The 15234-nt window shown below is 36.2% G+C and overlaps 1 protein-coding gene across 2 annotated transcripts in view; it reads right to left on the reverse strand.

Annotated features, from left to right (window-relative positions):
• The window catches only part of LOC307157350 (shisa family member 6), a 91667-nt gene extending 80048 nt beyond the window's left edge, over nt 1-11619 (reverse strand). For both annotated transcript variants that reach the window (XM_079869238.1, XM_079869237.1), the window contains exons 1-2: nt 11560-11619; nt 9863-10661 (exon numbers count right to left, since the gene is read on the reverse strand). In XM_079869238.1, the coding sequence (XP_079725364.1) occupies nt 9863-10407 (545 nt within the window). In that variant the 5' untranslated portion in view covers nt 10408-10661; nt 11560-11619. The remainder of the gene's footprint in view (nt 1-9862; nt 10662-11559) is intronic.
• Nucleotides 11620-15234: the final 3615 nt, after the last annotated feature.

A 15234-nucleotide genomic window follows, 5' to 3' on the forward strand; every position in this document is an offset into this window, starting at 1 on the left:
TATGTTGACATAGTGGCCCCAATTCTAACAGAAGTCTACAGTATAGAGGCATTTGAAGCTGAAGTATTGCCTAGTACTTTCATGGAAGCACTGATAACACTGATAGCTAAAAAATATATAGGGATTTAACAGATCTGGCTAATTTTAAGTCTTATTAATGTGGACTGTAAGGTGTTTTAGCTTCACGATTAGAGCAAAATTTTATCTTCCCAAGTATAATTTATAAGGACTAAGTGGGCTTCATTAAAGGAAGGTCATCAGCCGATAATATGAGAAGGCTAATTCATCTGATGTGGCTAAATTCTTCAGAAAACACCCTAATCGCGGCTATATCCTTAGACGGCGAAAAGGCTTTCGAATTTTGGATTTGGTCATACTTTTTAGGTCCTGGGTTAGTTTATTATATAAAAATCCTAGAGCAGCAGTGATGACAAATGGCATGACTTCCTCATTTTCTTACAGTTTATAGAGGTACTCGTCAAGGATGCCAATTGACCCCGTTATTATTCACAATAGTTTTAGAGACTCTAACCATTATGATCAGGGCAGACTCAACCATTATGATCAGGGCAGACTCAACCATTATGATCAGGGCAGACTCAAACATTATGGGAGTAAGGGGAGTAGAGGAGGGGATAGAGCATAAGTTAATGCTGTATGTGGTTGATATTTTGTTGTTATCTCGTGATCCTCACAAATATTTACCTCCATTAATGAGCATTATCCAATTATATTCAAGTGTGTCAGGATACAAAATAAACTGGGAGAAGTCAGAAGCTATGCCAATATCTAGAACATGTCATTCCCATACAGTGACCCGATTTGGGTTTAAATGTATTCCAAAAGTTTTGAAGTACCTTGGGGTTAAATTAACGCAGAATGTGGAGGATATGTTGTTGAATTATGAGTCACTGCTGTCAAAGATAAAAACAAATAATGTGGACAAATGGGAACAGCTGAAACTCTCTCTGTGGGGTAAAGTTAATATTGTCAAAATGGTTATTGCTCCGCAGTTCAATTATATATCCATGATGATACCTGTGAACATTCCAGACCCTATCTTTAAAAGATATGACAAAATTATCAAGGACATTTTATGGGAAGGAAAAAGACAAAGGATCAAAATGAGTAAGCTGACCTCCCCAAGAGACAAACCTGGGACTACCTGATGTGAGAATGTATAATATCTCTTTTGAAATGGCCAAACTGGCTTAACATTGGGACGAGACTGGCTAATCTGAGTTGGACTGGATCAAGATAGAACAGAAACTGGCCTCACCATTGCATCCCATCAGCATTCTTTCACAATGCTCTGGAGCTAAATGGGACTCAAATCCAGTGACAATACATTCAAGACATGTTTGGAGCAAAATTCATAAAGTGTGCAGGACATCACATTATAAACAGTCATATGCATCATTGTGGAAACAATGGCAGCTTAAAGGGGTCACTGTAATCTGTATTTTATGTCATACTCTGAATTGGTGAAAAAATATAATATTGGAGGCCAATGAAACCTTTGGAAGTATCTGCAGATTAGACATTGTGTCAAGAACAAATTTAATGCAAGTGATAACCCTGTTTATGCAACCCTGTTTATCTTCAGTTGCCATGTGTAGCTCATACTGTTTCTATGTGTTACAAATCAATGCTTGGTGTAACTGCAGATACCTGTAATAACCTGAAAACAATATGGCAGAAGGATTTATTTATTTGGGAATTAATATCCATGATAATGACTGGCGGTAAATTCTATCTAATGTGGGTAAGAACATACAAGAAGCTAGGGGGAAATTCATTCAGTACAAAATAGTACAAAGATATTATTATACACCATCAAGGTTTTACAGGATGTGGATAGCTGGAAATAATCTATGCTGGAAATGTAATGAAGAAGAGGGTACTTATTAACATCAGATTTGGGAATGTTCTATAGTTCACCCAATCTGGTGTAAATTTCTGGCAGTACTTGAAGAGTGGATGGGGTCTAATTTACCTGTGGAACCACGACTATGCCTTCTTGGAGATAAATCAGTGAAACCTAGCATAGCAACACATATATTTACCCTTATTAAGAGTGGTTGTATTACTGCTTCCAGGATGATTTTACAAAATACTTTAGAGGGAACTTTAGAGGAACTGATTTTACAAAATTGGAAATGCCCCAAAACCTCAGACCTGAAAGACTGAGTTGATGGGATGATTGAAATTGCTTCATATGAGAACATGCTGGGGAGTGAAAAAAAAAAACATGGGGTCATTTTTGGCAGCATTAAAAAATGGTGTAAATAAATAGGACTGCTTAACAATTGTTAAATTCTAATGTGCTTTTGTTTTGGTTGTATTCCACTGACGGTGACTGTGGCTGAATGTGTAATTGCAAAGGTGATTACTGAATAAAGTGGTGATGTACTCTGAAGTTTTGACTGTTGAACAATAAAAAAAGTTGAATTCTAAAAAATAAAATAAAAATCTTCATAATGTACTCACCCCCCAAGTCGTCCTAATCTCTCTCACCCCCAAGTCTTTCTTTCTTCAGTCAAAAAGAAATAATTTTTTTGAGGAAAACATTCCAGGATTTTTCTCCATATAGTGGACTTCAATGGTGTCCAACGGGTTGAAGTTCCAAATTGCAGTTTCAATGCAGCTTCAAAGGCTCTACATGATCCCAGCCGAGGAATAAGGGTCTTATCTAGCGAAACAATCAGTCATTTTCTAAAAAAATAAAATAAACATTTATATACATTTTAACCACAAATGCTCGTCTTGCACTGGCTGTGATGCAACACACATTACGTAATCACGTTGAAAGGTCAAGTGTGACGTAGGCGGAAGTACCGACCAAGTGTTTACAAAGCAAACATGCAAAGACTAAGTCAAACGCCCTTTACATAAAAAAAATGTAAAAAAACCATAAATAAATAAAAGGTAAAACAACGATGTCGGACGATTTTGAAGTTGGAGGAGAAAATGAGAGGGAGTTTTTCGCCCTACCCTTCCAATGCGATTACGTAATGTGTGAAGTCGAGGACGTGCAAGAAGAGCATTTGAGGTTAGAAAGTGGTTAAAAAAAATTTAGAAAATGAGCGATGGTTTCGCTAGATAAGACTCTTATTCCTCGGCTGAGATCGTGTAGAGTCTTTGAAGCTGCACTGGAAAAACCTCCTTTTTCCTAAAAAAACTCAATTTAGTTTCGACTGAAGAAGGAAAGACATGAACATCTTGGATGATGTGGGGGTAAGTAAATTGTCAGGAAATTTGAATTCTGAAGTGAACTAATCCTTTAAATTTTACAAACAAAAAAAACTCTTACTGACCGACCGATTTACATGTAAATTGCATGTAAATTCCAATATTATGATCATATATTCATGGCACTGAACTCTCATTCATTACTTTTTAGGCAAGTCATGTTCTTATTTCTTTAATGGTGAATCTCTCAAGGACTTTTCTTTATTCTGCTGTTTTCTCCCAGAGGCTGTTCATTCCCTGGCCATTTCAGCAGGTGTCTAAAGCAGCACAGCGCCATCAATATTTAAACAAAGATAGACAACACGCTGAGACACAGCAGGGGGTTCTGGGTAGCTGAGAGATGGAGAGTCATCACACGGGGATGAAGAGATCGGACAGGACTGCAGCTGCTCACCCAATCACATTCCTTATTATGTCATCAACACGGGACAATTAGATGGCATTATGATCAAAGAAACTTCTCAATATGTCACTTACTGTAATAAGAATATGAGAAGACAGTTGAAAAAGATGCAGGCTCTTTGATGACTCGACAAATATGTCTGTGTTTAAGGCGAGGAGAAAAACTAGCAAGCAAAATGCAAGTTGGTGAATCTTATGAAGAAATTTTCAGGTCATATTTCACTCAAGAGTTATTTTGTGCGTCAACAAATTTAAGTTTGTTTCTGGGGTGTTGTAAGATTTTAAGATGATTATTTTCAAGACATTTAAGCACTATATTCTCAAAGAAATCGAATAAATTAATATATATTTTATAGTGCTCAGCAAACGATTAATTGCAATTAAACTCATCCAAAATAAAAGTTTGTGTTTACATAATATATGTGTGTGTGTACTGTGTATAATTATTTTGTATATATAAATACATATGTATATATTTAATATTTGAATGTATATACTGTATATATATTTATACATAATTTATATTATATATAAATATAAATATCTTATATATAAATAACAAAAAAAAAATGTATGCATGTGAGTGTATTTATATATAGAAAATAATTATACACAGTACACACACATATGTAAACACTTTTATTTTGGATGTGATTAATCGTTTCCCACTAATATTTGATTAAAATTACCATTACATTTACTCTAGTTTAGTTTCTAGCAAAATCTATGACGTAAACAATTTACATTATACATTAGTTTGCAATTAAAATGATCTCACGCTCATTTTCAAATTGAAATATAAAAGAGTTGAGAACTGCATTTGTGATATTCACCCAAGTAAAGCTTGGGAAAAATATAATTATGCAACACAAGTAGTCTGCCTCTTCCTCAGCACAAATTAGTCAAAGTTAGCTCAAATTAAAACCCATTATCCATTTGAGCTAATCCATCTTTTACCCAGAATGAGGTCATTAGAGTCCTTTCGTCATCACTATATCATCAGTCTCCAGTATAACAATAAATTATGAGGTCAAACCACAACATGCCCTTTATAGCTACAAGAACTATATAGTCCTTGTGATCAATTCATTAATGAATCAGCCAGAGATGAGAGAGACAGATCTTTTCCCTTATTGACCGAGTCCTACACAGACGTTCTCCTCAGAGAACCCGCATTTCATGTGCCTATGCTCTTCAAACACACAAAAACACACACATTACATCAAGAGCTTTCCAGCCCTGAGCTGTTTTACTACACATCTGAGCTGCTGGGTAAACACACACTCATCATATATTTAACTGTATTTTCCTGCAAATCACCAGCCTCCACACACACAGTCTAAATGAAGCAGAGCAGTTTCAAATGGTGCTGGTTAAAACAAATGTCCTGGAACATTCTGTAATACTAGAACGAAACGTGTTGTCTCTATGAGACGCTGTGAGCAGCAGGGACGGTTTGTCAAGTAATGACGGAGAACAAGACTGATCTAAGATGGGACACATCTGAGTTTAGCTACAAAACCTTCTGAGAAATGTTTAGGATTGTGTTTAGGACACATTTCATACTCTTTGTATCTTAACAGAAGAGCTTGTTCTGAATATAAAAATGCTCAAGGTGTCTAAATGTTAAATTTCAATTTAATAATCACAATCGAATAAGTGATTGACCGATTGATTTAGTGACCATGTGAATTGTGGTCTATATTTCAAGACTTCTACAGTCATATGAGAGTTTTGGGTGAGAAACAGACTGAAATTTGTATTTAGTTATTCACTAAATACCTAAACTGACGTCTTTTAACCCTCTGATGGTCCGCGGGGTCTTTTTGACCCGCAAATGACTTTTGCTCAAATTAAAAAAAATGTTCCCTTTGTCCAAATGGTATGAAACCTTCTACGGCTCTTAACACTTTCTAGATCTACAAAAAAAAAAATAAAGTGGAATGATATCTGTTTTTATGTTAGCGTGACAAAATTTGTGACACTCGAGGTCCTCGGGGTCTCTGGAGACCCCGCAATCAAAATAGACAAAATTCATCATCAAAATCAGAAACAACGCAGAACACATCGACAGAAATGGCACAAATAAAGTGCCACACTTCCACCAATGCAAAAAACATCCACAATGCTGAATTATTTTGCTCACAACAAGTGCACACACACACACACACACACACACACATAGAGGAATACATTTTTGAGACTATAAAAACTGTTCTCTTATCATTTGTCAAATAAAATCATCCAAAATGCAGTACCACCACAAAAATAAATTGGTGATACTGACACATTGAAAATGTAAACACACACACACACACACACACACACACACACACACACACACACACACACACACACACACACACACACACACACACACACGCATACACACACAGGAACATTTGTAAGGCTATAATGTGTCAAATAAAATCATCCAAAATGCAGTACCACCACAAAAATAAATTGGTGACACTGACACATTGAAAAATGTGCACACACACACACACACACACACACACACACACACACACACACGCATACACACACACACGCATACACACACAGGAACATTTGTAAGGCTATAGTGTGTCAAATAAAATCATCCAAAATGCAGTACCACCACAAAACTAAATTGGTGACACTGACACATTGAAAAATGTGCACAAACACACACACACACACACACACACACACACACACACACACACACACACACACACACACACACACACACAGGAACATATGTAAGGCTATAATTTGTCAAATAAAATCATCCAAAATGCAGTACCACCACAAAAATAAATTGGTGATACTGACACATTGAAAATGTAAACACACACACACACACACACACACACGCATACACACACAGGAACATTTGTAAGGCTATAATGTGTCAAATAAAATCATCCAAAATGCGGAACCACTACAAATATAAAGTGGTGTGGTGACACTGGCTCATCGACAATGTGTACTCACACACTCTCTCTCTCTTTATCTCTCAGACACACACACACACACACACACACACACACACACACACACACACACACACACACACACACACACACACACACACACACACACACACACACACAATTGAGTGTGTCTAGAATCTAGAATTAGATTAAAAATAAATGATTGAAATAAATGATAAAATCTTAAGACTCCAACATTTCTCTTTATAACATTTTGTTCAGGTTTGATTCTAATCATAATGTAACATTATTGAAAAACTGGGGGGTTTTTTGGTACAAAAAAATGCTAAACTTTGACAAAAATATTTTATTTTTGTTATAATTGTGATTTTATAATATTTAGATATGAATCCAACTGAATCCAACTTGTGAAAAGATATCTTTCAGGTAGTCTAATAGCAAATAGCATATACTGGAGCTCTATAGCCATCTAGTGGTTAAAATTATTATTTTTTATTTTAAAACTGCATTTTCCAAAAAATGGGCATAAATGTTACATTAAACCATTTAAAATCATCCATGTTATCCCCATGAATGAAAGTTAGAAATCTGGGTCTTTTATAAAGTGAATTTTACATCAAGTGCTGTTTTTTTGTAAAAAGGCTATTTAAATATTTATTTATTTATTTATTTATAGAAATTTAAAAAATATCATAAATTCTCCAAAAACTGCACAAATGTTGAGTAAAAACATTAACAAACAGAATAAAATTACATTTGTAAAAAAAAAAAACTATTATCTTGTTACAAAATTAAATGTTATTGTCTGGGGTCTCTAGAGACCCCAAAGAACTCAAGTGTAGACATAAAAAAAGACCATCAGAGGGTTAATGTTGTTTATATGTCTGTGTGGTGTTTTTAATATAATTTAAGACAAACCATGTGTAAATTCATAAGTCGACACCATTGCTGAGTATTTTCTCCTTAAAACGGCAGTGAATCAAAGACAGTCTCAAAAACACGGTTTGAAATCGCTGGTGTTTCTGACGTGTCAAACTACCTTGTAACCAATCAGATCAACGTGTGATGGTCAACGAGTGGATCTCTGAGCTGAGTGAGTGGGTGGAGGCGGGGCTCATTTGCATATTCATAGAACCAAGTATACTGAATGAGGCAAGGGTGTAGAGTTACATTCTTTTACAAATTATACATTATTCTTCATACAAATTTTTTCAAGGAAAATATGTCATTTTGGTGATCAAAGATGAGTTTTAAAGTATAAAATGATTGACTACTGGGGGACTTTAAAGAAAAACTAGAGCAAGTAGTATGAAAGTAAAATTAAAGTAAGCTCGTTTAAGTTGCGAATCTCATTAAGAAAATATCAGGTCATATTTCACCCCAGAATTAAATCAAGTTATATTTTGAGTAAAAAAAGAAAGAAAAAAAGTTTGTTTCTAGGAGCTTCACAATTTTAAGATTCTTGATTATTTTAAGGACAATTAAGCACATAACTTGGCAGACTAGATATGTTACGCTACTGCTGTTGTAGAGCAAATATAGGCTTCTACTACTAAAAGACACACAGAGATGCTGTGAGCATGTAAGATCTGCTCCTGCTGCATAAAGACACACACATAAATCCTGTAGCAGATCTAGGCAGGTGGAGCTGGGGGGAGGTGGAGGGGTTCAGAGGAACTAGCTTACAGCAAACACTGATATATATATATATATATATAATAATGTTTTCAAATTATTTACTATTATTTATTTTTAATAATATCAAAATACTTGTATATATTTTGAAAATATCATACGGGTTTGGAAAGACATGAGTAAATAACAACAGACTGCACATTTTAAGTGTGCTGCTCACAAGTGTCAAGCAGCTGTGGAGAATGCCAGTCCGTCTTCACAAATCCAATAAGCCTCATTGTGAGCACCAGCCAAACTCTTATCAGACTGTCTGAGCTTGACTCATATTTGGTACATGTATCAGTTCAATAAGAAGAGAGCAATGTGCCATCTTCAATACTCTCAACAGCTCTGCACAGGAGCGACTTCTTGCAAGTGACTTATTAAAACGGCTATGATGTCAGTGTTACATCATTATTAATATGAGAGTTCATTGTTCTCAGTTAACATTGTCTGACATAAATCTAATAAATTCAGATAAAACCTAGAGCAGAATTTGACCTTGCTCTCTGAAATTTCTCCTTTTTGACAATGACGAACCACAGGACTATAAATCTGTCTTATTGACAAACTGCACCATGAAGACCTAGTTCTCCTAGTACTACGACGGTTTCCAGTTGACCTCCATCTCAGCACAAGACTAATGAAATCCAGAATCAATCCCTCCTAGACACAGATGAGTCCTAGATTTAATACAGTATGCAATTAACTATTAATATTCCATCTTAGCCCAGAACCCAGTGCTTAATTTGAGACCGTAAAGCTTTCACTCACGGTCTAGTTTATGTACTGTATGTTCCAACTGAGATGTGTTACAAGGTTTCATTCAGTTCTCACTTCCTCATTCAGTCTCATGCACTAACAATGACAAATCACTCTTTTTCGATATGTAGTCAGTGCTCTTTGAACTGTTTTGGTGTATAACACTCCTTAAGGAGTTTCTCTAAAACATATTGCGTGAATATGGTTCTATAAAAATGCAAATTAGCCCCGCCTCCACTCCACTCGTTGGCGATCACACATTGATCTGACTGGTTACAAGATAGTTTGTGGCGTCAGAAACACCAGCGATTTCAAACCATGTTTTTGAGACTGTCTTTGGTTCACTGCAGTTTTAAGCAGAAAATACTCAGCAATGGTGTCGACTTATGAATTTGCACATGGTTTGTCTTAAAGCATATTAAAAACACCACACAGACATATAAACAACATTAAAAGATGGATTTTCACCACGGGGGACTTTAAGAATATCTTGTAGTGTGTGATGCACCACGATTTTCAAATCTTGTAGTATGTGCAGGTATGAGATTTCTTTGAAGAGTCTTCCTATGTGCGTGATGCAACCAGATTTCACAATCGAGCCCGGCTTTAGTGCGAAGAACATATAAAAAACCTTAAGAACCTTTTTTTTCACTATAAAGAACCTTTTGTGGAATTGAAAGTTTCCATTGATGTTTAAGATTCATGGAACCTTTATTTTTTTAGAGTGTTAACCAGGCTATGCCACCCCTTAACCTTCAATACTTCTTTCTTGTGATGCTTTAACCCAAGGTTTGCAGAGTAAGTACATTTCCAAAGAGTTTTCTGAGACTTACCTGTGGACGTTCATCTCTTGAGGTGGTCTGGTGGCTTTATCATAGGCCACTTTGGCAGAAATCCCCAGGATAATAATGAGGGTGATGACCCCGCAGGTGATGTAGACGGTGGTGTTGGTCTGGTCCAGCGCGGGGTCATACGTGTCCCCTGTGGGGGCCGGTGAGGGCGGCTGTGTTTTGATCCAGTCGGGCGTGTTGTAGTTGGTACAGACTCTCTGATCCACTCGTTTGGCTTTCACGGGGCAGCAGAAGCGAAGGAAGCAGCTCCCGCAACAGTACCTGTGGTCAGTGTTGTTGCAGGCGAACTCTTTGTCGAGCGCACCGCTTACGTCGTAGTACCCTAGACAGATGTCGTGATCACCGATGATGGGCGCCTGGACTTGTGTGATCCGTCGGGGAGCCACCGTTGGGGCAACAGTGCTGTTGACCTCCTTCAATTTCGGGGGTCTCTTTGAAGGGGGTTTGCTCCTCTTGGTCGTGGATGCGCTCAGCACGCACAACGGGTCTAGATAGACCAACAGAAGCAGGAGATGTCGTATCCCCATGGCTTCAGGTGGTGATGTGTGTTTCGCCTCGTTTTAGGATTTCTTCAAACCGACCCTGACCTGCTTGTCACGCACTTTTGCGGGTCCTCCATTCTCCATCTCCGCATAGCGTCATTTCAACAGTCCTCCTCCAAGACTCTCATTTATTAAGGCATAAGCACTTACAGAGTCAAGACAACAACTGCGCAATGCCCATTTCACCTTGAGTGAACGGAGAGAATAGGTTCTCAAACTTACTCAAACATTATGTTTGTCTGAAAAAGAAATGTGAGACGGAAATCAATTAACAAACACAATTTTGGACAGATTCTCTTCTCAGTTAATGTCTGAAACACTACAGCAGTGGTTTTCAATACTGGCTCTGCACATTTCTCTCTTAACCGACATACTTAGTTCAGTTGGAGATCAGACCAAATGAGTTAATGATCTGAATCAGGTGTGATAAATACGGGGGACATAAAACATGTGCAAAGCAGAGGGTCTCCAGGACCAGGGTTGAAAACCACTGCACTACAGACTACAAACATGATTTCAGCACCATGGACAGCGTACATATCATAGTTCAGTTATGTTCTTGACAGAAAAAAAGTCATGTTTTAACACATGAAGACTGTCAACGATTAAAAAGCTATGAATAGTGAATCTATTGTATAATGCCATCATATGCTGCATAAAAGATATAGCCTTTTTTTTTTTTTTTTAATCAGATTAATATACAAGAATAAATACATTTAAAGATAAATTAATAAATTCTTAAACACATGACGATATTAATATACAATAAAAGAAATAATTTACTGTGTAAAAGGAAACCAACTTAATTTATTTCCCGATCCCATTTACACTGATTTCCGTTAAGTAAACCTGAACATGTGCTACATGTGGTAACATCCAAATTAACAGGTTTTAAAAAAAACATTATTTAACATGACCGAATCAACCTGACTGCACTGGGTGTCTCCAACAAAAGTATTTTTTAAAAGCCAGATCGTTTAGACATTGCTCCTTAATCAAATCTACACATTTTCACTTTTACAGTAAATTAAATTGAATACATATTCACATTTTAAATCACAATCTCCTGACGTTCCACATACAGCCATGAAGAAGCTAAAAAGTGGATTTAACTCAGCAAAAATGAGCAGAACTTACGCGTTTAGTGCGCTCGACTCCGGGATGTCCGTCACTGCGTCTCCGAACCGAACACAGCTGAGAAAGAGAGAGAGAGAGAGAGAGAGAGAGAGAGAGAGAGAGAGAGAGAGAGAGAGAGAGAGAGAGAGAGAGAGAGAGAGAGAGAGAGAGAGAGAGAGAGAGAGAGAGAGATTCCCCTACGCTCTAACCCGCCCTCTCTCCCTCTCTCTCTCTTTCTCTCTCGGTGTAGCTACTTGTAAACGTCAACAGCGAGTCAGGTAATTACAAACCCGTCTCGGGTAAACGCACGCCTGCTCATTCCTGCAGGCGTTATAACAACTACACCTCTCAACAACTGCATTAGTGTCACGGACAGCCTTTAAACACACACAAGACATGTTGGTGGATCAACATTCCTGTGAGGAAAACATACGTTTCTGAGAACTGTACTTTGCTTACATTACTTTGTTCTCCATACAATAGTGCAATGTTTTTAAAAAGCAAGAAATGATTACCAGGTATATTAAGCGGGGTTTTCTCTCTGTCTCTATTTTTCTATTACGAACAAGAGAATGTGTTGGGTCTAATAATTTATTCGTCAAGAAATAAGAAAGAGATCATTAAACTAAGATGGCCGATATGACCGTTAACTTTTGAATTTTGAAAGCGCGCGGATCATATCAGAGGCATGGTCTAAATCAATAACCAAACTAATGCACGGCTTTTGTACATTGATCTAACAGATCTGTGAAATTTAAGAAGTAGCATTCTTCTAATATTACAATGTTTTGACACTATAAATCCCAGATGCCCGTAAAATATGTAAACTGAGTAGGAGATAGGCCTATCAAAATACTCCAGTAGGTAAACAATATCTGTGATGTGACATAAGGTCTGCATCTTATTTTGGTCAAGAACCAGCCACTAACTGAAATGTAGCCCACACTTTAAATCATGAAATGTGGCATTCATGGGGAATCTTAAATATGTTTTGCCCTTGACAACCTCTTCAGAGTGACACTGGTCTGGATGTTCAATTTTAGACAAATCTAAGGAAGGAATTCATTTTATTGTGAAAAGTGCACATTGCCAGAATTGGCCACGCTTTCATTATATAAAAATATTTGGGTTTTTTTTTGTTTTTTTTTTGTTTTTTATCCTGTGGTGGAGTATGAATGGGGCATTTTCTGGCAGTTTTCAGGCGATTCACTGAACCAATTAACAACCCATAAAATCAAAATGATAGATTGTTAAAAGTGTTGTGAAACCCCTTACCCTCAGTCTTTTCCAATTCTTAAAATCTGAAAAGTTGAATATAATGTTGTTCCTGTGTGCAGGAACAGTTTGCAATTTGGCACATCATGAAATCTGATTCTCAACTCGTTCAATATGCTGTAGAAGTTCAGCTGAGATTGGATACTATGCGATAACAGAATAATTAAAGACTTAAGAAGTCAGAGTTCAAGAAAAGATTACGAAACCCTAACTCATCCTTATTGGGATGAGTCTTGAAGATGTCTTGGACAGCAAAAGGATATAAATATCAAAGGGAAGAATGTTATGACAAGAACCTTAAGATGAATTTCAGATTTTGCATTTTTGATGTCTAAAGAACAGATTAATAACCATTCTGTTAGGAATAATAATAGTTCATGTACTGTTAGAAGCAGACTGCAAAAGGAAGAATCTAAGGAATATATATATATATATATATATATATATATATATATATATATATATATATATATATATATTATAAGAATCTATGTATATATTAATTGCTCACTAAAACTTAAAAATACTAACATGTGATGGTGTATCATCCATATAGCCAGTAATAGAAAGTCTTCAAAATAAAGTAGAGCTTTCATGTCTCTCAAAAGTAAAGTGAGGAAGTAATTTGCAGACACTGTTAAAACAGGAAGAGTTTGAGGAACCCGTCTGGATTTAAGAGCTCTTTGGTTCGGAGGTTTGCAGACGAGTGCTGTATTCTGTCAATCAGCATGCAAGTATGACAGATGCACTGTGGAAGGACAGATTGTCCATTAGATTTTAACTGCTCCCACCTCAGAACTGCGACCTCAGCAAAGAAAGAAAGAAAAAAAATTTCCCTGACAGGTAACGTCAGCGCTGACATTGGCTTAGGAATTATGAGGCAGAAATTTCAGCCCTCAGAAAAGACGTAATTAATCACAGAGGAATATTCAGCTGTGAAGACGGGGCGTCCACACAAGCTGTTCCAACACGGGACCTCCTATAGATCTGCATACACCACTGGACTGTAAACATTTCAGCATGGATAACTTATTATCGCTTGATAAACTGAGAACTGCTGATTTCAACCTTCTTTGTTTTCTTCGTCTTGTTGGCGACATAACTTCTAATTAAAGCAATGAGTCTATTACATTATAATTTAGTGCACATCATTTAATTCCACTCATAATTGACCAGTGTTAGTTACATTTTGCAACTTAAAATTGAGAAGATAAGATCCCCAAAATGAAAGTCCCCCCTGTAGTCAATAATTTTATACCTTAAAACTCATCTTTGATCACCAAAATTACATATTTAAACATTATTTCCTTGGAAAAAAAATTAAAATAATTCTTCATGCTTTAGCTTAAATGTAACTCTACACCCTTGCCTCATTTAGTATATGTGGTTCTATGAATATGCAACTGAGCCCTGTCTCCACTCACTCACAGCAGCTCAGAGATCCACTCGTTGACGATCACACGTTGATCTGATTGGTTACAAGGTAGTTTGTGATGTCAGAAACACCAGCGATTTCAACCCGTTTTTTTTTTTTTAGACTGTCTTTGATTCACTGCAGTTTTAAGGAGAAAATACTCAGCAATGGTGATGACTTATGAATTTACACATGGTTTGTCTTAAAGCATGTTAAAAACACCACATAGACATATAAACAACATTAAAATCTTGATTTTCACCACAGGGGGACTTTAAGCACTTGCAATTAGATTATATTGTGTTTTAAAATACTTGTAATCATACTACAGTTACACAATGGCAGTAAATAATTCATAACTTATTGATTCTCACTAAATCTTCTTTTTCGTGTTTTAAATGTTACTTTTAAAAAAACATATCACTTATATACATTCAGGAAGTCTTTTAGTTTTGTGAAATTGCCCACACAGACCAGACACTTAGTCAGGTGGCTACAAAAAACTGAGAGGCCACAAAGCATTTGACCACTGGATTTACAGAAATCATTTCACTTTCAAGAGCATTTCTCAACATTGCATACTGAATCAAATCTGACTAACATTATTATTTGAATTTTCACTTAGTGAGCCATTTAATGTGTTACTATATTTAGAAGGCTTTTGTGTTCAAACTCATTTTTATTTTTATTATTTGAATTTTACATTTTTATAATTTAATTATTAGCTTTTTCTAATTCACAAACCCTCTGCATTTTCTTCACAAACCACAGTCTGGGAAATCCAGACGTAATGTAATGTTTAGTGCACTTCATGTTGTAATGTTTAATGCACTTCATGTTGTTGATGTAATATCTTTCTTTCTTTTTCCCCTTGTATTTTTATATTAATAAGAGTTACTTTTAGATTAAAAGTAATCCAAAAGTAATCAGATTATGTTATCTAAAATCTGAAATGTGATAAACAGGTTAAAAGCAATCAAAAAGTAATCAAAAAGTAGTCAGATTAT

Source organism: Squalius cephalus (genome assembly GCF_949319135.1).
Source record: "Squalius cephalus genome assembly, chromosome: 1".
NCBI classification, from domain to species: Eukaryota; Metazoa; Chordata; class Actinopteri; order Cypriniformes; family Leuciscidae; genus Squalius; species Squalius cephalus.